Source organism: Perognathus longimembris, chromosome 21 (genome assembly GCF_023159225.1).
Source record: "Perognathus longimembris pacificus isolate PPM17 chromosome 21, ASM2315922v1, whole genome shotgun sequence".
In the NCBI taxonomy this organism is placed as follows: Eukaryota; Metazoa; Chordata; class Mammalia; order Rodentia; family Heteromyidae; genus Perognathus; species Perognathus longimembris.
This window is the reverse complement of record NC_063181.1, coordinates 8,828,893-8,852,599: the sequence shown is the minus strand read 5'-3', so window position 1 is coordinate 8,852,599 and position 23,707 is coordinate 8,828,893. Positions and strand designations below refer to the sequence as shown.

At 50.4% G+C, this 23,707-nt stretch overlaps 1 protein-coding gene across 1 annotated transcript; it reads right to left on the bottom strand.

The window, feature by feature from the left end:
• Positions 1–14,146: 14,146 nt before the first annotated feature.
• Dok2 (docking protein 2) lies at positions 14,147–18,924 on the bottom strand. The gene is given in 6 exon segments (XM_048330877.1): positions 14,147–14,892; positions 14,894–15,150; positions 15,918–16,102; positions 17,157–17,244; positions 17,458–17,739; positions 18,773–18,924. Coding segments are annotated over 6 exon segments (1,227 nt in total). The 5' UTR covers positions 18,845–18,924; the 3' UTR covers positions 14,147–14,549.
• Positions 18,925–23,707: the final 4,783 nt, after the last annotated feature.

The following is a 23,707-nucleotide window of genomic DNA, read 5'->3' as shown; positions in this document are numbered from 1 at the left end:
CTTAAGTTCAAGGCCCAGAACAAGCTCGTGCACGCGTGTGCACATGTGTGCCCACACACACAGCAAGTCAAAGTCAGAGAGCCACATCTCTTTCTTTGATGTCCCACACCACGAATACAAGATAGATAATAATGAAATGACAGCACACACAATGGCTAGGAAAGTTTGAAAGTATAGCAGTCTTCACACAAGCGTTGCTTTTGCATACTTTCTCCCCCCTCATCTGTCTTCCCTTGTTTAGGGGCCTAAGGTCTACCAACAGCCAGCCTCCCTCTTGTCACCAAAGAAAACCTATCTAATAAGCTGGATCCACCCAGCCCGGAGTCTGAGGGCCTGGGAACTGTCACATCCCGGTCACTCCATGATGAGTGACTTGAGGCAGATCCCTTTGTCTCCCTAGGTGTCAGTTTCCACTCCACGAGAGCTAAAGCTATCTTCCAGTCCTCATCTCACTCTGAATTGCATGTTTCTGGGCTAGTAGGAGTTTCCTTCATAGGCGAACACTGTGAGAGGGCTGAACGCACTTGCAGGAGTGAGTGCCCAGTAGTGAAATTCAGGTTGAACCGTCCATGACGGACAAATAATTTCTTAAGTTGAAGGACAGAACGTTCCTAAAATCACCTACTTGACATGTCTCCAGATTAGTAGAGGCCTATCATCACTCAGACCCATACCCCGCTAGGGGGCTTGCCTCGGCACCGCTGGGTCCTGCCTTCCATTCCAACAGGAATCAGGAAGCCAGGGTATATATTGCATTTTTAACTTTTAGAAAGGGAAACATGGGCATTGATTCACATGCATATCTGTACACGTGTGTGATCACGCAGACATACACTCATGTGCGCGCACACACACATACAACACGTGTCGACTTCTGAGGGGGGTTGAGCTAGAAGACGGATCTTCCCAGCTGTAACTGGAGACGTGATGCTCCCACTTTGCCCACTGCCCCGCCTCCCTCCCCCAAGATCCCCCCTCAGATAGCAAAGCCCTTGCCTCTCTCTGATTGACTAGAGGTCTCTGTCCGCTAGGATTTGTTTCCGGATGTCAAGGTGCAAGGAGGTGGAAGTGCCCTGACACTGCTGGGAGCAGAGCAGAAAGCAGCAGACTCGGCCCCAAAGACAGAAGGCCGACAGTCATACGAATGGCGCATGCTCAGTGCCAGTGTGGATGCCCTCTGGCAGAGACAAAGGTCCCTCCTGACTAGGGTACTTACTGGCCTTTCTGATAAACTAGATCTACCCGGCTTGGAGTCGGAGGGCCGCCAAAGCGACAGCTACATCCTGGTCACTGACATGATGAGGAGAAGAGGAGCATGATGGGAGAAGAGGAGCACACAATGGCCTCCCTGTGGCAGGGAGAGGCAGAAGGCCTGGTTTAGCTCAGGAGCCAGGCTTCCTAGGATCACAGCCTGGGACTACCACCACCAGAATTTGGATACGGCCTTTCTGTGCCTGGATTTGGTCATCTGCGCCACAGAGATTAGCACCGTCCCCAACCAAAAGCCTTTGAAAAGAGGAAAGAAATGGGTTAAGTCAGGTGAGGGCTCAGTCTCACACTCATACAGAGCTTGGGAGTCAGGGAGTCGGCCCCAAACTGTGGAATCCTGACAAGCAGGCACCTGTCGCGCCCAAGACAGCTCCACTACAGCAGTCCCTGTCAAGCATCTGAACACCTGGCCCAGTGAGGCACTTTGTCCACTTTGATGGTGGTGATGGTGGTAGTGGTGATGCTGTTGGTGGTGGTGGTGTGAGCCTGGAATTGAACTCAGGGCCTCATGCATGCTAAGCTTATTCTCTACCACTAAGCTACCCCCAGCTCCTGACCAGCCATTATCCAATAAACAAGAAATGCTTTTCCAGCTGCTTTGCCTGGCTGAACCCCCAGTCATTCTTTTGGCCTCCTGTAAACCCTGGAGCTAGCCTTGCAATTTAGTTCCTTTTCATTATCAGTTACTTTCCAAGTAACTAGTATCTGCGTAGTGCTTCCCAGTTTACAAAGCAATATTCATTTATATTCCACATTCACATAAATTCTGTTAATATGGTCACATAGTTCAAAGTTTTATATACATATGTGTCTATATATCTATACAGAGATATTTATTTGTATTATCAATTACTTTCCAAGTAACTAGTATCTGTGTAGTGCTTCCCAGTTTACAAAGCAATATTAATTTATATTCCACATTCACATAAATTCTGTTAATATGGTCACATAGTTCAAAGTTTTATATACATATGTGTCTATATATCTATACAGAGATATTTATATCTCTGTATAGATATTTACATATGGGAATGTCTGATAGTACTAGGGTTTGAGCTCAAGGCTTTTTCTTAGTTTTTTGTTTTTGCCAGTCCTGGAGCTTGGACTCAGGGCCTGAGCACTGTCCCTGGCTTCTTTTTGCTCAAGGCTAGCACTCTACTACTTGAGCCACAGCACCACTTCTGGCTTTTTCTGTTTATGTGGTGCTGAGGAATCCAACCCAGGACTTTGTGCATGCTAGGCAAGCACTCTACCACTAAGCCACATTCCCAGCCCTGAGATCACAGTTTTTTGCAAGCAGGTGCTTTACCCCTTGAGACATAGCCCTAACCTGTTTTTGCTTTTAGTTATTGCTCTGATAGAGTCTCTTGCTTTTTCCCAAGGCTGGTCTCAGACTTTCACCCTCCTTCTTATGCCTCTCTTGGAGCTGTGATTACAAGGCACCTGCAACCAGATTGTTGGCTTCAATGAGGTCTTGATCACTTTTTGACTGAGGCTGGCTTTGAACCACGATGAGCTGCAGCTGCTCCTGAGCTATACTTGTCAATGTTATGGGGGGGGGGGGAATCTATAATAATAGATCAACAGTGGAGAATCTTTCCTGTGGCACCCCACCTATTTCCTACCCTTCCAGACTCCACCCTTAATCACCCTTAATCTCACATGTTAGAATTTCCTCCAAGATCCTTCTAGAGCTTCATTCTGTGCACACAGGCAAACATTCCCATCTCGTTTTCTTTTAAACATGAAATAGTCACTATACATACTGTTCTCTCCCTGACTTTTATGTCTTTTTTTCTTCCTGAGAGATGCTTTCCCCTGTAATCAAGATGATAGGCCTGTGCCATCACATTCAGTTCTTTATCACTTGAGATGGGGGTGGGGGTCCCTCAAACTTTTTGTCCAGGATAGCATCGAACCATGATCCTCCCAACCTCTGCCTCGTGAGGAGCTAAGATCTCACGCGTGAGCCACCACACCCAATTATGAGCTCTAATATATTTATAGGATAAATTCCCAGACATAGAATTGCTAGGTCAGAAGATAGGTGTATTTAAAATGCTGACAGATATTGCCAAATTGCTCAGCTAAAGCTTATATTATACTCGTTTATCGTCCCATGAGAAAGATGAGAGCACCTATTTCCTACACCATCACTGTATCACAGTGCATTATCAACTTGCTGGACTGTTGCCAATCTCATAGGCCAAAAAAAAAAACTTTACCTCAGTGTAATTTTAATGTACATTTCTCTCGTTCTGAATAAGGTTGAGCAACATTATATTCATATATATATATATGTACGTATATATATGAGCCATTTGTACTTCCTTGCCTTAGGTATACTTCCCACTTATCTCCTTTGGTCCTCTTAGTACCCCGTGAGACACAAGTATCCTAATATCTACATTCCAAAATCATAGCACCAAAGCTTCAAGTATTTGAGTCTGTCTCAAAACGGTAGGCTGGTATGGAGGAGACGAAACATCATCTTGCAGAGTTTTGTGGAGAAGAGGTTCTGCTTTCTTTTTTCATCTTTTCTGGATCTTGAGGATCACAATTTTATCAGCCTTCACATCACCCCAGGCCCGAGAGGTGGTGGAAAAGCAAGCCAAGGAGCAAGAGTGCGGAGCCCTGGTTCCTGACTGTGACTTACTGGCTGTGTGCTCTGGGCAGGTCCCCTAACTCTTAGGGGGCACTTTTCATATCTGTAAAACCAAGATTTGGACTAAATCACCAAGGCCCCTTCTAGAAAATGACTACAGTGGGAAGCACTCCATGAATCTTTTATTATTTTTTCCTTTTAAGCAGAGGAAATAAACCTCTCTGGATGAGAGCCTCCAAATCATCTCGGTTTATGTGAACCTCATTTAGTCACAGGTGGGGAGTGGGGAGGCAGGGGAAGGGGGAAAGAAGGGGGGGCTTCAGGAAAGGGGATGGGGGCTGTTGCAGTTGTATTCTGAAATCAGCCCAAACTAAGAGCCTGTTGTGAGATTTTTTCAGTGTGGCAAGCTGATTGATGTTGGCTTGATAGTTTGAAATTGGCCATGGTAGGGATTGGCCTGTGATGGAACTATTTACACAGTAGCAATTGGCAAAATCAGAGAGAGACAGAGACAGAGAGAAAGACACAGAGAATCCCTCTCTCCCATGTCCATAGCCAGCTAGTTGTTGCCCACTAGTCATCTCTGCCTGGGAATGTGCCAGCATCCTAAGTAACAGAGGCACTGGCCACATCCTCTCACACACACCGCACACACACACACACACACACACACACACAGAGTACACACTGTCCACACCCATATATATACACATGTGTATACATATACCACACACAGCACACACCACACACGTGCACAAAGTACACACTGTCCACACCCATATGCACACATACACATGCTACCTTTAACACACAGCACCTATACACATGCAGACGTGCATGCTACAAGCTTACACTTATGCACATACTGCACTGATACACATGCTAGACATACCACAAATACACATATGCATGACAGGCACACTACTCAGCTACATGTACTGCACACCTACACATGCAAATGCGCATAATACACGTGTACTATATGTATGTGTGTGCCCACACCATGTACAGGTGTGTAGTACACACACATGAATCCACTACACATGCCCATCCTATGCACAGACAGTTGCACAGTACCTAAATGCACTACACACAGACACACAGACACCTGTATCTATGTCAGATTTCTGCCTGTCACCTAATTCCTATAAAAGTGACCATAATTGAGATGTTGGCAGATAATGAACTTCATCACATGATCACTTTGTAGAGGTATTTGCATTTCATAAGAGAAGCTTTTAGAAGTGATCAAATCTTTTGTGAGTCTGCGGAGAGAAGTAGTCCCGGTGAAGGATATACGGAGGAGGAATTTGGGGTCCCTCCCTTCCCTGCTCCAAGCAGATAAGCACTTGGGAGTCAGCCACCCCAAATCATAGGGTCCAGCCTCACCCCTACTAGTTCAGCTGACTCTTGAAAAGGCTGCAGCTGAGTCCTGATGGCTGATGCCCCCCGCTGACAGCCCCTCACATGAGGACTTCTTTTGCCTTTGTCCACAAAGGCAAGCATGGAAGCCCAGAAAATGAACATTTCTCTCCAAGCCAGGTTGGAGGTGGCGCTGACCTCAGTCCCCAGAGGCTCTGGTAGTTCAGCAAGGTGTCACTAGGCCAGGAGCCTCAGGTGTCAGGATAGCCAGCACACTGGCCCTTGTACTTGGCATCTGACCCCATAGCCAGGCCTAGGACGTTGATGGCGAAGCCACCTGCCCAACAAAAGTGATCAGCGGAACTACTGAGGAAGCCATCCGGGCAGAGGACCATCTGGTACCCAAGATCTCCATCTCCTCCCCACACCCCCTCCTCTGATCTGGGCAGGGCACGGCCAGCTGGTCAGGAAGAGCCATGGAAAGAGAGAGTCCTTCAGACTGGGCCTCTTCTTGGGATAAGCCCCTGGGCACATGCCTCTGAGATTTCCCATGGGGGGGGGGAACCCTTGTCTGCTGAGTCAATGCCACCCTCACCCTGAGGACATTCGAAATGAGGAGATGCCAGTGATGTAACCGGGTGCAGCCATGACCAGGAGTGACTTACAGTGTCCACAATGCCAGGATCCAAAGTCTGGAGACATTGGGAAAGTGACCATCTCCAAGCGCTCCCCCCACTTTCCTGTGTTATGGGGGTACCACAGAGCTGCCAGCACATCACTCCCATCACAGCCACCGTGTCCTCTGCTCCTGAGTACCCGGCCTTTCCCCGGGGTAGGATGGGCACAGAGGGCCCGTCTGTCCTGGAGTGGGGACAGGGCAGCCGAGACCAGGCTGTCGGGGAACGGGCATGCTTGCTGCTCAGGCTCTAAGTGCTGCTCGGGCTCCATCCAGATGGTCTCCATTGATCCACTGGAGATTCTGCTGGGGCAGTTCTCCATGTCATTCTTCTTCCGGCTCCAATCCCTCCTTCTTAGGCCATCCATCATCTGTGTACCTGCCTGGGCCAGCAGGAAGGAGCAGGCTCTCCTAGGAGCCAGGGCCCAACCCTCGGGTACCTTGACAGCTGCCATATGTAACAAAGTATGCTCATTGCTGCAGGTCTAGTTGAGGCGGGAAGAGGTGAATGCAAGAGTCCTCTATGCCTCACCCTGACATGGACCCATGCTGTGCTCCCGTCTCAGTGCTCCCTGTATCATGCTTCCCGGAAGCCCAGACCACCCTGGGATCTGAGATGAAAAAGCTGGAGCCTGATTGCCGTGGGGTACCCTGGAGGTGGGTGCTGATTTAGAGTGGACTAAAGAGACTCAATTTCTACTCACCTCCCTTAGGTTACACAACAGCCTCGAGAGGTCCATAGGGTTACTTACTAACTGATGTCCCTGGCACACTGGGAAATGGTCAGCTGAACCCAGCACAGCCACTTTATGTGCCCAGGTGGCCCTGGGGCAAGGGATGAGCCTCAGAAATGCAAAGACATGTCCCTCCGCTGCCGTGAGACAAGCAAAGAGAACAAGAGATGCTCTGTGCCGTGGGAGGAGTCGTGGCCACCACACCCCTAGGTGGCCCCCAAGGCCACAGCACGAGGACGATGTGACTCACTGTGACAAAGCAGCCTCCACAGACTGTGAGTTCCAGAAGCAGAGCTGTGGTCTCCCGGCCTGCAGGAGCGAGCTCTGGGCCCACAGCTTCCCCCGCAAAGGAACCAAGGCAGACCTGCGGACCAGAGGAGGGACAGTGATAACACAGCAGGCGGCAGGGCAGAGCAGACATGACAGGACATGACCGGCTCAGGCAGGGTGAACTTGCCAGAGGGTCAGCAGGAAACAGCTCCCTGACTTGCGGAGCTGATCGAGGCCATTTTCCACTTCAGGCCCTTGTGGGGAGCCTAGGGACCTCATCACCAAGCATCCTTCTCCCCAGTGCGCTTGCATTTTAAAACAAGCCAGGCCTAGCGGCCTACCAGTCCCGGTGCCACATAGAGAGGAAGGGAGGCCCAGAAAGGACAAGGATAGACACCAATGCAAATGGTGGTTTTCTTGGGATGAGGGTGAGAAAGAAGGGGTACCCTTCAGAGTACCACAAATCACTGCACTGTGAACATCACCTGGGACCCCCACCCCCAAGCGATGTGGGCTTTGTGAATTCTTACAACCAAGAAATTGTTATTGGAGCTGGGAATATGGCCTAGTGGTAAAGTGCTCGCCCCGTATACTTGAAGCCCTGGGTTTGATTCCTCAGCACCACATATGTAGAAAAAAGCGGGAAGTGGCGCTGTGGCTCAAGAGGTAGAGTGCTAGCCTTGAGCAAAAAGAAGCCAGGGACAGTGCTCAGGCCCTGAGTCCACGCCCCAGGACTGACAACAAAAACAAAAACAAAATAAATGCTTTAAGGCACTATAAAAAAAGAAATCGTTATTTTAGTTGCTGATGCCTGTAACCCCAACTACCGAGGAGGCCAGGGTCAGGGGTTTAAGGCTTAGGTGACATAATAAACTTAGGTGACATAATAAAATGCTGTTGAAAGAGATGGCTAAAGGGGAGAGGGCGAGGGAGGGAGATGGAGGAAGGGAGGGAGGGTTAGTTGTACCCACCTTGAACCAAGTCTACGTTAAGTGTTGGGGGACATACAACAAAGTAAGAACAGTCACAGTCCGGAGGCTCCATTCTGCTCCTTCCATCTGGGCTTCCTCCAGTCGCCTGCCCTTCTCTGGCTGGCTGCAGGGCAGGGTCCCCAGGAGTCTGTTCTGATAGCACGGGTTGGCAAACCACACCAGCTGGGCTGCTGGGTCTGCTTCCCAGCAGGGGGCGGCTCCTTTCCCTGCCTGGCAGCATAGATGAAAGGAAGCACTGGCCCGAGGCGGCCTGGCCTGTGGCATGGCCTCCAGCTAAGGTCGCTCCTGTATATGCAGCTTCTTTGCCTGGCCATCAGCTCTGCGCAGGTGTCAGATGTGCCCCAGCTAGGGGGCCCCGTCCAGCCAGATAGGAAAGGTCACTGCCTTCCTTCTCTCCTTGAACTCTTTTGTGCTTCCTTCCTTCCTCCTGTCAGAGCCTGATCTCTCCTCCAAGGAGTGCCCCACCTCCACACCCTGCCCACCCTCTCCACACCTCAGCCCACCCTGCAAAGATAAGGGCAGGATTCCCCCATGGCCTTGTTGGTGGAAATGACCGGCTCTGCCTCCCTCCAGGTGCTGTGGGAAAGCCCGCCCCCCCCCCAAAAAAAGACAGTGGGTCGCACTGAGCTCAGCATGGACCACACACCGCTCCACCAGCTTTGCCGTCACTCATTGCTCCCATTTTTACCACAAACCTCTGAGAAACGCATTCTTATCACCACCATTTCCACAGGCAGAAATCCAAACACACAAAACTGGCTAGTATGGCTGTACAAAGAAAAAACAACCACACCAGTCCCCTCCCTCCCACGCGCCTTCTCCTCACGACCTGGGCTGCGGCTGCTGAGCCTCAGATCCCAAGTCAGTCGGCATCTCCAGGCCACACCACTTCCTTTGTGTTTCTGTGGTGTTTCTGTCTATGTGGCTGTTTAGAGCAAATAAATTGTTTACATTTTTTAAAAGAAAGAAAGAGAGGGGGGAGGGAGGGAGGGAGGAAGGGAGGGAGGGAGGGAGGGAGGGAGGGAGGGAGGCAGGAAGGAAGGAAAGAGAGAGAGAAAGAAAGAAAGAAAGAAAGAAAGAAAGAAAGAAAGAAAGAAAGAAAGAAAGAAAGAAAGGAAAAAACAAAGAAAGAAAGAAAGGAAGGAAGGAAGGAAGGAAGGAAGGAAGGAAGGAAGGAAGGAAGGAAGGAAGGAAGGAAAGAAGGAAGGAAGGAAGAAAGAAAGAAGCTGACTGGTAGTAGAACCAGAACTTAAACCCAAGGAGACAGGCCCGCATGCCCCACTCAGCACTGAGCTGTCAGAAGCAGTATGCAAGCAAAGAAATGCTGTGCAGACTCAAGAATACCCTTTATCTTCCCTTTTTTTGCAGAGAAGCATGAGAGGAAGTGGTAGGATTTGAAGCCCAGGCCCTCTATTACTGGGGCCACAGCCTTAGTTCTTTTTTGCTTTCGTTTATTTTTCAGATAGGATCTCATACTTTTGCCTGGGGCTTAACTTCCCACCACGATCCTCAACCTCCTGCTTAACTAGGATTTCAGGCATGCACCTGTACACCCAGCCAAGAAGACTCTTTATAGCCTCGACACTAAGGTCCCCTCTAGCATACTCCACTCCCATTCCACTAACTCCTCCCTCTGGTCAGATATCAGGAGATAGGAGGCTGTGTGTGGGTTTCAGAATTCCCTAGCCCCACTCTGGGACTTCGGTTCCCCCACAAACCATCGGCTCCCCTCTGTCCCCACCAGACACCTCTAGCTAAAGGATCCTGGAACTTGCGTCAGGAAGAGGCTTCAGGGTGGGAGGTAGGGAGGCAAAAAAGGAGAATGGCCTGGTCAGAGCCTGGAGATTGATGGGCTCTGCTCTGTGCTGGCCAGTGGATTGTTGGAGCCAGGCAGTGATGTACAGCTGGCTGCCAGGGGAAAGCCAGCCGGATGCCTAATCAGATCAGACACCCTCTCCTAAGTCCCCTCCATTCCTCCACCGCCTCCTCCGAGCTCAGGGCTCCGGCCCCGTGCTTCCCAGCTCCGCCCTGCCCAAGCTCGCCTGCTGCCCCAGTTGACTTCATAAACAGCCCTTGCAGGAGGTGGGCACCTTGGCTAATTGAATCAGTGCCCAGGAGGCAGCAGGCAGGACGCTGGTTAGCATCACAGCTGAAAGGTGGTGGCAGCAACAGCTTGAGCAGAGTCATTGGGGAGGAACCCAAGCAAGCAGAGAGGCCCAAGCAATCTGGGCCTTCATAGATACTCAACTCCAAGGTGGGAGTTCCAGGGGGCCTCCACCCCCATTGTAAGCATGGGAGCAAGGGAGTAGGCTTATGCAGACCACTATCTCTCTCTCTCTCTCTCTCTCTCTCTCTCGCTCTCTCTCCCTCTCTCTCAGAGTGAGAGAGAGCGACAGAGGGAAAGAGAGGGCTTATAACGCTTATACACACTGGGGGGATAAAAGAAAATGCAAAGAGATGCAGAGAAGAAAAGGCAGGAAGAGTGGCCATGGTAGTAACCCCAACACTTGGGAGGCTGGGGTAGGAGGATCTCAGGTTTGACGCCAATCCCTGCTACATAGCAATAGCATGAACTACCGCTACCCAATGAGAGCTTATTGCATCCGTGCAAGAAAATGAACAGTCAAAAAAAAAAAGAAACAGGAAGAGCACTATAGCATGCTCGTGCACACATTCACAGCCTGAGAGTCTTGTGTGTCCGCTCTAGGCTGGGCACAGCTGTTTCAATCACATTCTTAAGCTGTTCCAGTGCCTTCCTAGCTGGCAATGGTCTCTTAGTCAATGAGGGGTTGCATATAAACCCATGCGATTGTAACAGAGCTGAAAAATGCCTACTACTTGGTATTTTTTACTATTTCCTTTGCGTGTTTAGATATATTTTAAGTATATAAACACCACTGTGTTACAGTTGCCTCTAAGTTTCAATACAGGGACAAGCTGTACAGGTTTGTGGTCTCCGAGTAAGAAGATGCCATTCATATGCAAAGTATATATCACACATGCATATATGTAACATGTCGCCTGTGTATACACTCTCACTGTGTATTAGGTAGTATCATCAAAATATGAAACTGATGACTTTCTCAGCACATGCTTCCATTGTTAGGCAACAGATGACTGTTATTAGCAGACCAAACTAGTTTATAAGTGTTTTTGTCACAGCTAAGCTTCTCAAGCAACCAATGAGTATCATGTGAACAGACACTAGGTTGCCTTGAACCAAGAGATCCTTCCTGCTTGGAAGGTTCCTTGATTTTCCATTGTCCCTGCCCCTTGAAGGTGAGACTGTGTCCTGACCTATGAACTTGCTCCTGCCACTGGGTAGCCCAGAATCCCTAGCAGGGGAGCTCACCTCCATGTGTCAGTCAGAGGCAGGTGCTCTATCAAGCTGGGCTTTACACCCACCTATCAGTAATTACTTCCTGCACTCCACAGTGTGCTGTGGGCTCCAGGAGGTGGGCCCAGATCTGTGGAACTCCTGGAACCCCAGGGTCTTGGGGACTGGGGGTTGGCTAGAATGTGGGAGATGCTCTGCTATATTTGCTGAATGAAGAAATGTCCCTTGTACATGTCGTAAGCGACCTAGATGCAGCTGAGGTTGGATGGGTGGCTTGGACAGTTTTCTACAGGATGTCTAGCTCGCTGGATCAGGTCTTTTGAAGGGGCCTTGGAGGGCTGGTCAGCGTTTCCTCAACAACCCTGTAAAGACTTTCATTACCTCTCCCAACTTCCCCAAACACTCTGCTTCCCCTGCTGGCTAGCCTTTGCTCCACCTTTCCCCAGAACAACGGCCCACCACTTCCCCTTTTAAAGCCATGATGCCTGAGAGTGGGAGAACCAGAAGGTCCTGGATCGTGAAAGTGACAGGGGGTGACAGGGGCAGGGTTCAGCCTAGGATCCCACCACTGAAGTCAGGTCCACATTCCCAGAATGGAATCCTGAGCGTCTTAAGATCTCTGGCTGTAAAATACAGATTCCTCACACTACCCTCCAACACTTCAGGTAGCAGGACCAGACCCCACTACACTTAGCACAGCTAAACCCCTGGTGGCCTTTTCCATAGACTTCTACTGCCCCCTGCTGGGCTGATCCAAGATGGCTACCTCAGGTACCACCTGAGATATTAGCCAAATAGCCAGCCCCCAAACATACCCCTCATACCCTCCGGCTCTCATGAATCCTGAGACTCACATTGGAAAGTCCCTCACCTACTATCACTAATTACTTCAATACATAGTACAGTCATGGTGTATGACAAAACTTAAGTGGCCACACACCTGGGGGCTCGGAAATCCCTTCCTAGCTCCAGGCCTACTCTAGCTGGACATCCTACCATCTCAACATCAGCACGTCAGGAAACTATATTCACCTTATTCTTTTTTTTTTTTTTTTTTTTTTGGCCAGTCCTGGGGCTTGGACTCAGGGCCTGAGCACTGTCCCTGGCTTCTTTTTGCTCAAGGCTAGCACTCTGCCACTTGAGCCACAGCGCCACTTCTGGCCATTTTCTGTATATGTGGTGCTGGGGAATCGAACCCAGGGCCTCATGTATATGAGGCAGGCACTCTTGCCACTAGGCCATATCCCCAGCCCTCACCTTATTCTCAAACCTGAGTCTCTCTGGAAACCCACCTTCTCTTAAAGGATTCCAAACTCAGTAGGGGTTATCGTTGTCTTTTCTAAGTCTCTTCCTTTCAGTCTGGTCCCTCACCTACACCTCCCACACGAACTTCATCTTCCACTGGGCTGTGGAATTGTTTTCCTGAAGCTCTGCTCCTATGCATTCCCTGTTTAAAGCCTTTGGCCAGGCCTTTTTTCCCCTTCAACCAGGCTTTCCACACTGCCTTCCCCTTCTCAGAGAGATTGTGGTGGTAAGACCATCATGAGTTGAAACTATCAAAAAAGAAAAAAAAAAAAAGAATGTAACACAGCCAAGCCCCGGTGGCTCACACCTGGAATCCTAGCTACTCAGGAAGCTAAGATCTGAGGATCTGTCACTAGTCAAAGTCAGCCTGGGAAGAAAAATCTATGTGACTTACCTCTAACCAGCAAAAAGCCAGAAGTGGAGATATGGCTTAGGTGGTAGAAAGCCAGCCTTGAGTAAAAAAAGCACACACACACACACACACACACACACACACACTATGCAACACAATAGCATAATGCACTGATCTATGTAACACACCAACTGAGGGTGCACAGGGCTTCTCAGCCTTGAGAAGGAATCACAGGAATACCTAGAGAAAATAAATGCAAAGTGTGGATCTTCTGAGTGTGTGTTTCCACTCGTATCACCATCAAGTCAAAATCAGCAGCCAAGCCATGGTAAGTCAGGGACCATCTGCAGATCACCACGCCTTCTTTCCGCTGAGTGCAGAAGTGCTTTCCACTGCTATCGTTCCATTCACATAATTTGTCCCCAGAACGCAATCTTCATACCTACCTTAAGCCCCATCAAAACCCTCTTCAGCCCATTGAAATATCACCTTTTGAGATGACGCTTTTCTTGGTCTTCTAACAGTTGCTTCCTCTGAAGCCCAGGGCCATTTCACCTCTGTGACACTTACATCCCCTTCTCAGGACAAACGTCTGCAACACCTCTGCCCTTCTGAGCTTGTGCACACCTTGAGGCTGGAGTAGTCTACAGCTTTACACACATGGCACTCCATAACTGGCTGGCTGAGCTGATAGCAGGAGTGTGTGGATATTCTTTGCCATAAAGCACAAGTTGCAATGAGGAGAGAGACGTGGACAGGACAAGCCTACGTGGAAACCAGGCACAAGGAAACCTGGGGAGAATTACAGCTACTCCATCATGCTACAGAGTCCCAAGGAAAGGAGAGAGCTGATCACAGGCCATCTAGCTGGTAAATCTCCTTCCTGCTGTACTTGAGGCTTCATAAAGACCCCTAATTGTTTCCTTTCTGGTAGTCTGGTGTTTTTAGCAATTCCCAACCGAGCCCCCTCCCACCATTTTTCTGGTATTGCTCCCATCTTAGCAAACTGTATGACATTCTTGAACATTGTCATGGTTGGAATATCCCTTGCCTTCCAGGTGCTAGACAATCTCTATATTGATGTGTAAGTGATGTTAGTGGGGAAGGGGGGCCTTGGAAGGGCTCTGAGTTCTGATGTCAGCCCCCAGCCTAGGCCCAGGGAGGAACAGGATGCTAGACAAGCAATGTGGTCATCTGGAGATTCAACACCCCCCCCCAACCCCCGAGCACTCAGGCCACACAGAAATAGTTCAGGGATGTTTTAATGCTGCAGAGAAATCTGAAGTCACTGAAAGCTACAGCTACCCCCATGGTTACCATTAGCAAGGCTGGCCCAGCAAAACGGACATCAGTAGGCAGGAGGCCTGCCCAAGTCAAGGAACCAGGGTGGAGAGGAGGAGGGGGGAGGAAGAGGAGGAAGTGGAAAGGGAGGAGGAGTAGGGTGGGTCTCTAGAGAATGTTCTTCCTGCTCTGGGCTGGTGACTCATCAGTGGGCCTTGGGGCCCCAGAAAGGACAGAGGGAGAGGCCTCCAATGCAGTGACCAAGAGGGCTCGCTATCAGAAGCTGGAAGGGGAGACAGCCATCATCCCTCCACCTCCTCAGTTTGTCCTCCACTCCCTGAGGGTACACTTCAGTGTGGTACCCCATCACTTTGGACCTTTCTTAAGTACAACATTGTCATACTCAGTTGCCTGTGGCCAGCTAGAGACAGACGACTCCTGCTGGAGGACGCTGGGGCTCCCATCCTTTGGGGCCTGCCTCTCCCACACCTCCCCCTGGGGCGCCCGCGGACTGTTGTGCAGGGACAAGGCGCCCATGCCCTCAGGCTCGTCATATATGTGGTCGTGGGGAGGAGCCACTGGCTCCTCGATGCTGTCATACAGTGGGTCTGCCCCAAATGGGGCGGGGCCTGTCAGGATGTCCCTGAAGTTCTTCTCCAGGGAGCGGGCCACTGCATCGAAGGGCACTGCGTACTCCCCCTCGGGGCCCCAGGGGCCGCGGTGTCCCTGCAGCAGGGGAGGGCAGCGAGTCGTGGGGCCGGGAATAGGGGCTCTCTGACTGGGATAGTTTGGCAGGTACCACAGGCACTGTGGTTGGCAGAGGGACAGGCCCAAGAGGGGTGGCATGCTTCTGAGCATCAATGGCCTCTTCCAGGGCCTGGAAGATCTCATTGCCTTGGCGGGTGTCAAACTCAAAGTTGCCCTCTCCAGAGACACACCGCCGGCCAGCCTCAAAGGAAAAGGTTACCTATGAAGGAAGGGAAAGAGATGGTGGTTGTTTTTTTTTTTTTTTGGGGGGGGGGGTTGTGGGTTTGTGTTTTTGTGTTTATTTGGTTGGTTTGGGATGGTTTGTTTGTTTCCCATGGCTTGAACTCAGGGCCTGGGCACTATCCCTGAGCTTTTGTGCTCAGGGTTAGCACTCTACCACTCGAGCCACAGCATCACTTCTGGCTTTTTGAGTTAACCTGACATAAGAATCTCTTGGACTTTCCTGTCTGAGCTGGTTTTGAACCACATGACCCTCAGGTCTCAGCCTCCAGAGTAGCTACAATTACAAGCATGAGCCACCAGTGCCAGGCAGGAAAGAGATTATTGGCTGATACAGTGCACTGTGGCTCCCACCACCCCCAAATATATGTGGGTCCAGCCTCCCTCCACCAGGAAGTATCTGAGCCCTCTCCTCAGCTTTTTGTCCCTCTTGCTGTCTGTGGGGTTGTTTTTTTCCTCCCTCTGCCTGCCCCTCCGCCCTCCTTGGCTCTCTCCAGCTTCCATCTAGCGCCCCTTGATCCTCCTCCCTCCCTCCATATCAACCATGTGCCCTTTAGCTTGCCTTCCTTTTCCCTCCCTGCCTTTCCTGCTTGACTTCCTCTCTGTCTTTCCTTCCTCTCCCTCCTCCTCTTCCTTTCCATTCCGTCTTCCTTCTTGAACCTCCTTTGCCTCTCCCTGGCTACCTGTCTTCTGTCAGGGCATATCCTTCCTCTCAACCTGTCCAGTATAGCACAGCCCCTCGCTCACCTTGTCACGCCCAAAGCGCCGCAGAAACCTGTAGGGCCAGTCATAAAGCTGGGAGCGGGGCTCCGGGCCGCCCCACAGTTCCAGGGCACTCTTTCCAGCTGAAAGAGTATAGGACCCTCGGAGCCCACAGCGCTCACTGGCTTCTGTGGGTCTTATGGTCACAGCAAACTCCTTAAGGAAGACCCCTGGGGAGGAGAGGAAAGAGGAGGCAGCTAGCAGGAAACAGCTGGTCTTCCTCCACGCTGCCCTGTTCTAAAGAATTAGGACAGAAGTCTGGATAGGTGCTGGTGGCTCACACATATAATCCTAGCTACTCAGGAGGCTGAGATCAGAGGCCCACAATTCTAAGTCAACCCGGGCAGGAAAGCCCATGAGACTCTTATTTCCAATGAGCCACCAAAAAAGCCACAAATGGAGTTGTGACTCAAGTGGTAGACTGCTGACTTTGACCTAAAAAGCGAAGGGACAGTACTCCGGCCCTGAGTTCAAGCCCCAAAATGACAGGAGAGAGAGAGAGAGAGAGAGAGAGGGAAAGACATGCCCTGACAGAAGACAGGTGGCCAGGTGCTACATCTCTGGGAAGACTGTTACCTATGTCATCATACCCTGCCTGGGTGGGAAAGGCGGGGCTGCCGTGTCAGGCCCCTCCCCCAAATGCCAGGTATCCCCACCCTCTCCGCCAGAAGGCAGCATGACCTCAGCCATCACCCAGTCTCAGGCCCACATCCTTCCTGTCACTGTTGCCAGAGCCTCAGCCCGGTCTTCTCCCCCCACCCCCATCTCTCACCTTGAAACAGCGCCCTCCCCAGTCCCTGAGCGAAATCTGCCCCCGAAGCCCTGCATTGCCAGCCCTCCCACTACCTATGGGCGCAGCTTCTCCTGCGTCCCCATGCCATCAGCACAGAGGGCACAGAGGCAGCAAGAGCAAGATCAATTGCCTTGTTAACAAAGAGCTCCCTTGCACAGCCAGGCCCAGGGCCGGGCAGAAAGCAGTTCTAGTTTTCATGGAGGTATTCCCATCCAACGAGGAGAGGGTCACAAGCAATAGCCTCAGCTGGGTCTTCACCACCAGCCAGGCAAGGTAGGGGTGAGCCTAGGGCAGAAGCCAGTAGGAGACACTGATAAGGGAGCTCTACTGGGTCAGATACAACAAGGCAGGAAGACTTGGCCAGCAGCTGGCCCGCACCTCCTCTCCACCACACACTGGAGAGAGGCCCTGCAGTCCCCCCCCCCCCTCACCTGTGGCTGAGCTTCTGTACAATTCATTCTCCTCCATGCAGGGCCTGCCACTCATGCCCCCTGGCCCCGGTGACTCCGTCCTCTGCCCCTGGGGAGGAGGTCCCATTGGTGGTGTCACCACCACTACCCACTCCAAGACCCCTGTCTGAGGCCCACTCAGACTGCTGGCTCTGACTGGGGCCATCCACAAAGTAGGCAGCCAGCATCCTGACTGAGACTCGTTACCACCTCCCCACAGGAAGTAGCTAAGCCTGTCCTCCTCTGAACACTTCTTGCCCTCCCTGCACCCTGGACTACTCACGGGGAAGGCCAGGAGGCAAATGGCCTGCATCCAGTCCTCACGCTCTGCGGTGGGGGCCGCCAGCAGGTACAGGCGTTCCTTGGTCTCCAGGATGAAGGGACTCGTGTCCCTGGGGCCAGTGGCCTCCCCACCTGCCTCAGCCACCCGCAGGCAGTCACTTAGGCGGATCACCTTCCGGGTGGTCTCTCCTCGACGGGACTTCTCTGGGCCCTCTTGGAGTTCCAGGCGAGACAGGGAGCAACTAGACTCTCCATACAGCACAGCCATAAACCGGCGCCACTTCTAAACCCAGGCACGGGAGGTACAGGTCAAGAGGAAGCCACACAGTAATGGAGAGAGAGATAGGGTGACTGACTAAAGGGGAACAGAGGAACCATGAAGGAGGGACTGGGATGACAAGGGGGGATGGGGAGAGAAAGGCAGAGATTACAGGAGAGCTGGGGAGACTGGGATAACAAAGATTGCAGGACTTAGATCAGTCATGAGCCCAAGAAGGAAGGAAGGAAGAAGGAAGGAAGGAAGGAAGGAAGGAAGGAAGGAAGGAAGGAAGGAAGGAAGGAAGGAAGGAAGGAAGGAAGGCAGGCAGGCAAGCAGGAAGGAAGGAAGGCAGGCAGACCTAGCAGGTCATGGTCTGAGGAGAAAAGCCAGAATCACAGAAGCTCAGAGGAGGACAGGAGGACAGTCTAACCCAGAGATCTCATCCTCATTCTGTGAGAAGGTCTGAGGAAAACCCTAACTCCAGGAACCTCCTTCCATCCTTCTGAACCTTTGGGCCTCACCTTTGACACATTGGGGGTTGTCAGGGAGAGACACTGACTCAGAGTTGGGAGGAAAGGGGCCTCGGTGTAGAGGGGGAAGACTTCCTCAATTCAAAAAGGCCAGGGAAGGAGGAGGAAGAGAGTGGACACACTGGGGTCCTGGCTCCCAGGAGCCCCCACTTCTAACCCATCCCACCAGAATGTAAAGGGGGAAATGAGCCACCATTATCACCCGGATTGTCCCCCTTCCATACCCTTCCAAGTTGTCCCAATGAGAAACCCACTCAGAGCAAGACAGCAAGAGATTAAGTCAGCACCTCCTCCCTCCCCCCTCCCGCCTCCCCCAGACAAACAGCTCACAGCAAAAGAGCCCAATTCCCAGCCTGGTTTGGGAGGCAAGTATCTGTAAGGCAGAAACCATCCCAAGATTCTCATCTAACCTGCAGGAAGACGTGGCCCCACACACTAGCATTCCAGGGCATGAAAAATATCCCTTCACCCCTGGAATCTCTCCCCTCAGCCAAGAGCTCTGCCCAGCCCAGCCTTGGTGTGCCCACCTTGCCAAAAGTCTGTTGCTGCTGGAGGTACAGGAAACCCTGCTTCACCGCCACCTCCTCCATCCTGACCATCGCCACCGCCACCGGGTTCCAGCTCTCCACCACAGCTCCTACCGCCCTCCCTCTCCTCTCTCTCCTCAGCTCATGTTCCCCCTTCTCTCATGTGCATTTCCTCTCTGCCTAGAGTTTTCTGCACTATTCGAGTCTGCTCAATGACGACAGGCTGATAGGCTCTGTGGTTTCTTGCTTTTTGTGTGCGTAGTTATTTTTTCTTTTCAGTTATGAGTTTCATGCTTCCTGTGTTTCCAGTGAGTAACACAATGTCCAACACGCCAAATTCCAGTTCTTCAATGAGCAGCAACTCAGGGGTAATAAGCTGGTATGGAAAGTGGCTGACCCAGAAGCCAGATTAGACAATAAAACCAGTAGCAGAAAGCCTCACGCTCAGGCTGGGTCTCCTGAGCAGGACAGAGCTCACAGAGCCCTTAAGACCCAACCCCCACAACCTAATCATTAAAAACAGGACCCAAGCCACATTCTGATGGCTCATGCCTATAATTCTAGCTACTCAGGAGGCTGAAGCCTGAGGATCACAGTTCTAGCCTCGGTAGCAAAGTCCAATTAACCACCAAAAAGCTGGAAGTAGAGGTATGGCTCAAGTGGTAGAGGGCCAGCCTTGAGTGGAAAAGCTACAGAACAGCACCCAGGTTCTAAGTTTAAGTCCCAGTACTGGTATATTAAAAACAAACAAAAAACAGGATCGGTAAGGTCCTTCAATGGCCAGTCAACTGGAACAAAGGTCTATAAACTCAGTAAGAACTGAACCACAAGCCAGGTGCTCGTGGCTCAAGGCTGTTATCCTAGCTACTCCAGAGGCTGAGATCTGAGGATCACAATTCAAAGCCAGCCTGGGCAGGAAAGTCCCCGAGACTCTTATCTCCAGTTAACCACCAGAAAACCAGAAGTGGAGCTATGGCGTAAGGTGGTTGAGCACTAGCTCTGAGCAAAAGAGCTCAGGGACAGCAACCAGGCCCTGAGTTCAACCCCCATAACCAGCAAAAAAAAAAAAAAAAACCCAAAACACAGAACCACATACATGGCACTGCACAGACACTTGGCACTGCCCACAGAGACACACACACCCCCACACACAGACACTTTAACACAGGATATCAGGCTGCGGTACCCCTTGACAATGGCAGGGCAAGTGGGAGAACTCTCGTTTGTAACTTCCCTGAGGTCACCGCTATGTTTGGGGGAGAAGGGTATCTTTAAGGCTAATGCAAATATTTTTCCAGCCCCTAAGTAGAACCCAGACTCCATGAAAGAAGCTGAATTGCTTCAGAGAAAGCCAGGCTCCATGGAGAAATTCAGTGTAGTGCCAGATGACCTGAAGAAACAATATGAGTGTAGACAGTGCGGAACTATTGGGGAAAAGTGAGACGTAGGCCAAGGCTTCCGGGGGTCAATCCCACAATGAGTGCTACCTTTGTGGGGACAACAGAGTTCTCTATACCTCAGGGCTTCTGCTGTACACTAGCCACCTGCTGGACCAGAACAGCTTGGCAAGATGAACGGGATGGCTCTGGAGCTGAAGGAGATCCACAGATGCAATTGGAAAGCTCACCTTGGGAAGCGGCTAAAAGAATGGAATGGGGTGTCATCTACCATCTCCTAAATGTTGGAAGGGTGTGGTCTTGGCCTCTTGGAGGGACTAGGGTGTTTAGGGTCAGTCATCCTGGGGTTTGCCAGAGGGGAGCCCTTCAAACCTTACTGTGCAGATCCTGCTAACAGTGGACTTTCTAGGACAGTGGGTTTTGGCTGAGCTCTGAAACATGGATGTTGCTGGTGGCTGAGCCAGGCCATTCTGAGGAGTCAGGCAACAAAAGATTCCCTCCTCTCCTCTCACCCTGCTCTCCTTCCCCAAAGGTAATTGGGGGTCCATTCCACTTAGAGCCACAGGGGGGGACCCAAGGTTACCAGATTTTTAGGAAACTATAAGCCTGGAGGCCTGAGCCCTAGATAATCTAGTCATCTCATTCCCATTTCTGGCCCAATGAAGTTACAAAAAGTTCTCTTCTTACAGCCATTGTCTACAGAAGATAGGGAGTGTGATGGTACCAAGAACACACCTGTTGTGCAAATTGAGCTTCACAAGCAGACTATGGGGACCGTGAAGTGGAAGTTCAAACCACAGTATCTTCTGGCTAGAAGACAGGGATGCATGGAGCTTTGAGCTGGGGTCCTAGACATTCCTCCCAGATACAATAGGGGCACAGAGAAAAAGAAGACCTTAGTTGGGATCCCCAGTAACCAGAGATGGAAGAAAAAGCCTCACAGAGGAAAGGGTATCTATAACATGAGTGAGGTTTGATCTGGCCCTTGGCTTCTTTGCTTTCATTGCAAAGAGGTATCCCAAACGTGACTTTGATCTCTATTATAAGCCACATGGGCCCCTTTCAACAGGAGTTAGGAGAGACCACAGGTGGAAGACCTTTGCAACTTTTTGTTATTTTTCTTGTAAATATCGGTTGATTGTGGATTATGGGGCTTGAACTCAGGGCCTGGGTGCTGTCCCTGAGCTTTTTCACTCAAGGCCTACCATTATGAACCACAGTGCCACTTCCAGTTTTCTAGTGGTTAATTGGACATGAGTCTCGTGGGGACTTTTCCACCCAGACTAACTTCGAATCACTATCCTCAGCTCTCAACCTAAAGAGTAGCTGGGATTAAAGAATGAGCCATCAGTGCCTGGCCCTTCTAGATCTTTAACTCAAAGATACTTGCCCTAAATCTTTAGGAATAACAGAGGAAGGAGCAAAGGAGACTGCAGTTGACTCTGTGGACAAGTGTATGGATTAGGTAACCCCAAATGGTGTGCTAGGAAGAGGGAGCTACCCAAGGGGCAGCTCTGGGCCCACAACCAAAAATAAGGTATAGGGGAGGCAGACATAGGACATAGGGTTGAAAATAATGAAAGACTAGGCAAAAAAAAAAAAAAATGGGAGCAGGGAGTCTGACCAATCAGAAAAAAACTATTCATAAGGAACTTGTATGATGATACATTATTTTATGATTACTGTTAGGAAAATGGAGAACAGAAAAGGAATAGGCTGAACTCAATCATCAACAGGCAAGGACTGTTTATTAAGGAACAGCGAGGGGCACAGACCTTCCCATGGGTTGGGAAGTTGTGCTCCTAAGTGGATTTTGGGGTAGGCTTACATAGGGCTTAACAAGGAAATGGGGGGGGGGGAAAGGTTATGGTCCCAGGGTGAGGTCCTTGACCAAGCCCACAGTGGAGTGCTCCACCTGGGGTAGGGGGCTATTGTCCCTTGGGGACCAACAGTCCTGTCCTTGGCCTGGCCCAGATTGGAACTGCCTGCAGACAGGCATGTGATCAATCAGGCCCGTGGTTTTGCTTGATCTTGGGGAAGAAGGCAGGAATCAATCCTTCACTTACTATTAATGTTAATCTCTTACTGTGCCTACTTTATAAACTGTAGACCAGGAGCTGGTGGCACATGCCTGTAATGCTACCTACTTAGGAGGGTGAGATCTAAGGATGACAGTTCAAAGCCAGTCCAGGCAAGAAGTTCATGAGGCTCAAAATTAACCAGCAAAAACTGGTAGTAAAAGTATGGCATAAGTGGCAGAGCACTAGCCTTAAGGGAAAGAAAAAAAAAAAAAAGGCAAGCAAAGGTGGATGGCCCTGAGTTGAAACCCTGGTACCAGAACAAAAAAATATACTTTATGAGAGGTATTCAAGTGTGCATAGGGTGGTACTATTCACATTTTCGGGCATTCACTAGGAGTCTTGGGATATATCCCCTGTGGAGAAAGGAGGGATGACCCCACTAAGAAAAGAGAGAACTCAGCTCTAGGAGCTTTCTGAGAGAAAGAGTCTGTAATGACTTAAGAAGGCCAGAATGGCCAGAGCATTGTGAGCAAAGGAACCAGAGTAGAGATAAAGTAAGATCATGTAGCCTCATGGACCATACCAAGGATTTGAATTCTAAATGCAATAAAGGCTGCTTAAAGCTTTTAAGCAATAGTATAAGTTATCTGAATTGATTTTATCCTACAGTTGTATAGAAAGTGAACCATCAAGGTGCAAGACAGGAGACAGGGAATCTAATACTAGAGCTTAGGAAGTCTATACTAGATACAACAGGACTAACAGGACTTGAAGGGAGACTAAAGAGGTTAAGGAATGAGGACTGCCTAGGCATTTATTCTGAATATTTGGGCCAATAGTTGGGTATCACAATAAGGAAAAAAAGGTGGGGGGAGGCCAATAGAGGGTGAACAGACACTTGGGTCTGGCCCATCAAGAAACTGTAACTTCTACCCTATCAGTCCTGCAGGTAGGGAATCCAAAGACGGTCATTTCAAGGGCCATTCTAACATGCCTCTGTAGTTCACTACAAGGTCAGGGAGCCACTAATCAGACACAACTTTTACACTCATAGAACCAATGATTATACTTTGGAAGGCTGTTGCATACACATGCAAACAAAAACCAACAAATGTTAAAAGAACGAAGCTGGCCGGAAGCAACAGTCAAGAGCTCTGCCTTACTTCTGCCTCCTAAATCTCCCATTTCAAGGTCCATTTCAAGGAAGGAGCCAATCTTGCAGGCTGAAACCCAACCACAGAGGAAGTCTGGGTAATGTAGTTTTGAGGTGTCCTACCTTTCCGAACCAGGAAGACACTAGGAGGAAGTAGGAGGTAGGAAATGAATGTTGAACGCCAGCTAAGAACATCCACAAAAGAAAGGGTGTGTCATTCATGACCACTTTTATTAGCATTGCTCCAGGTAGGGCCCCCTCGGGCCCCCCCACCCCACAACTGAGGAAATAAAAAGCAATGCTCTCAAAATGCTAAGTTCTTATCTAGGGGCCTACAATGGAAGCCAGCAGGGAATCATCCTGA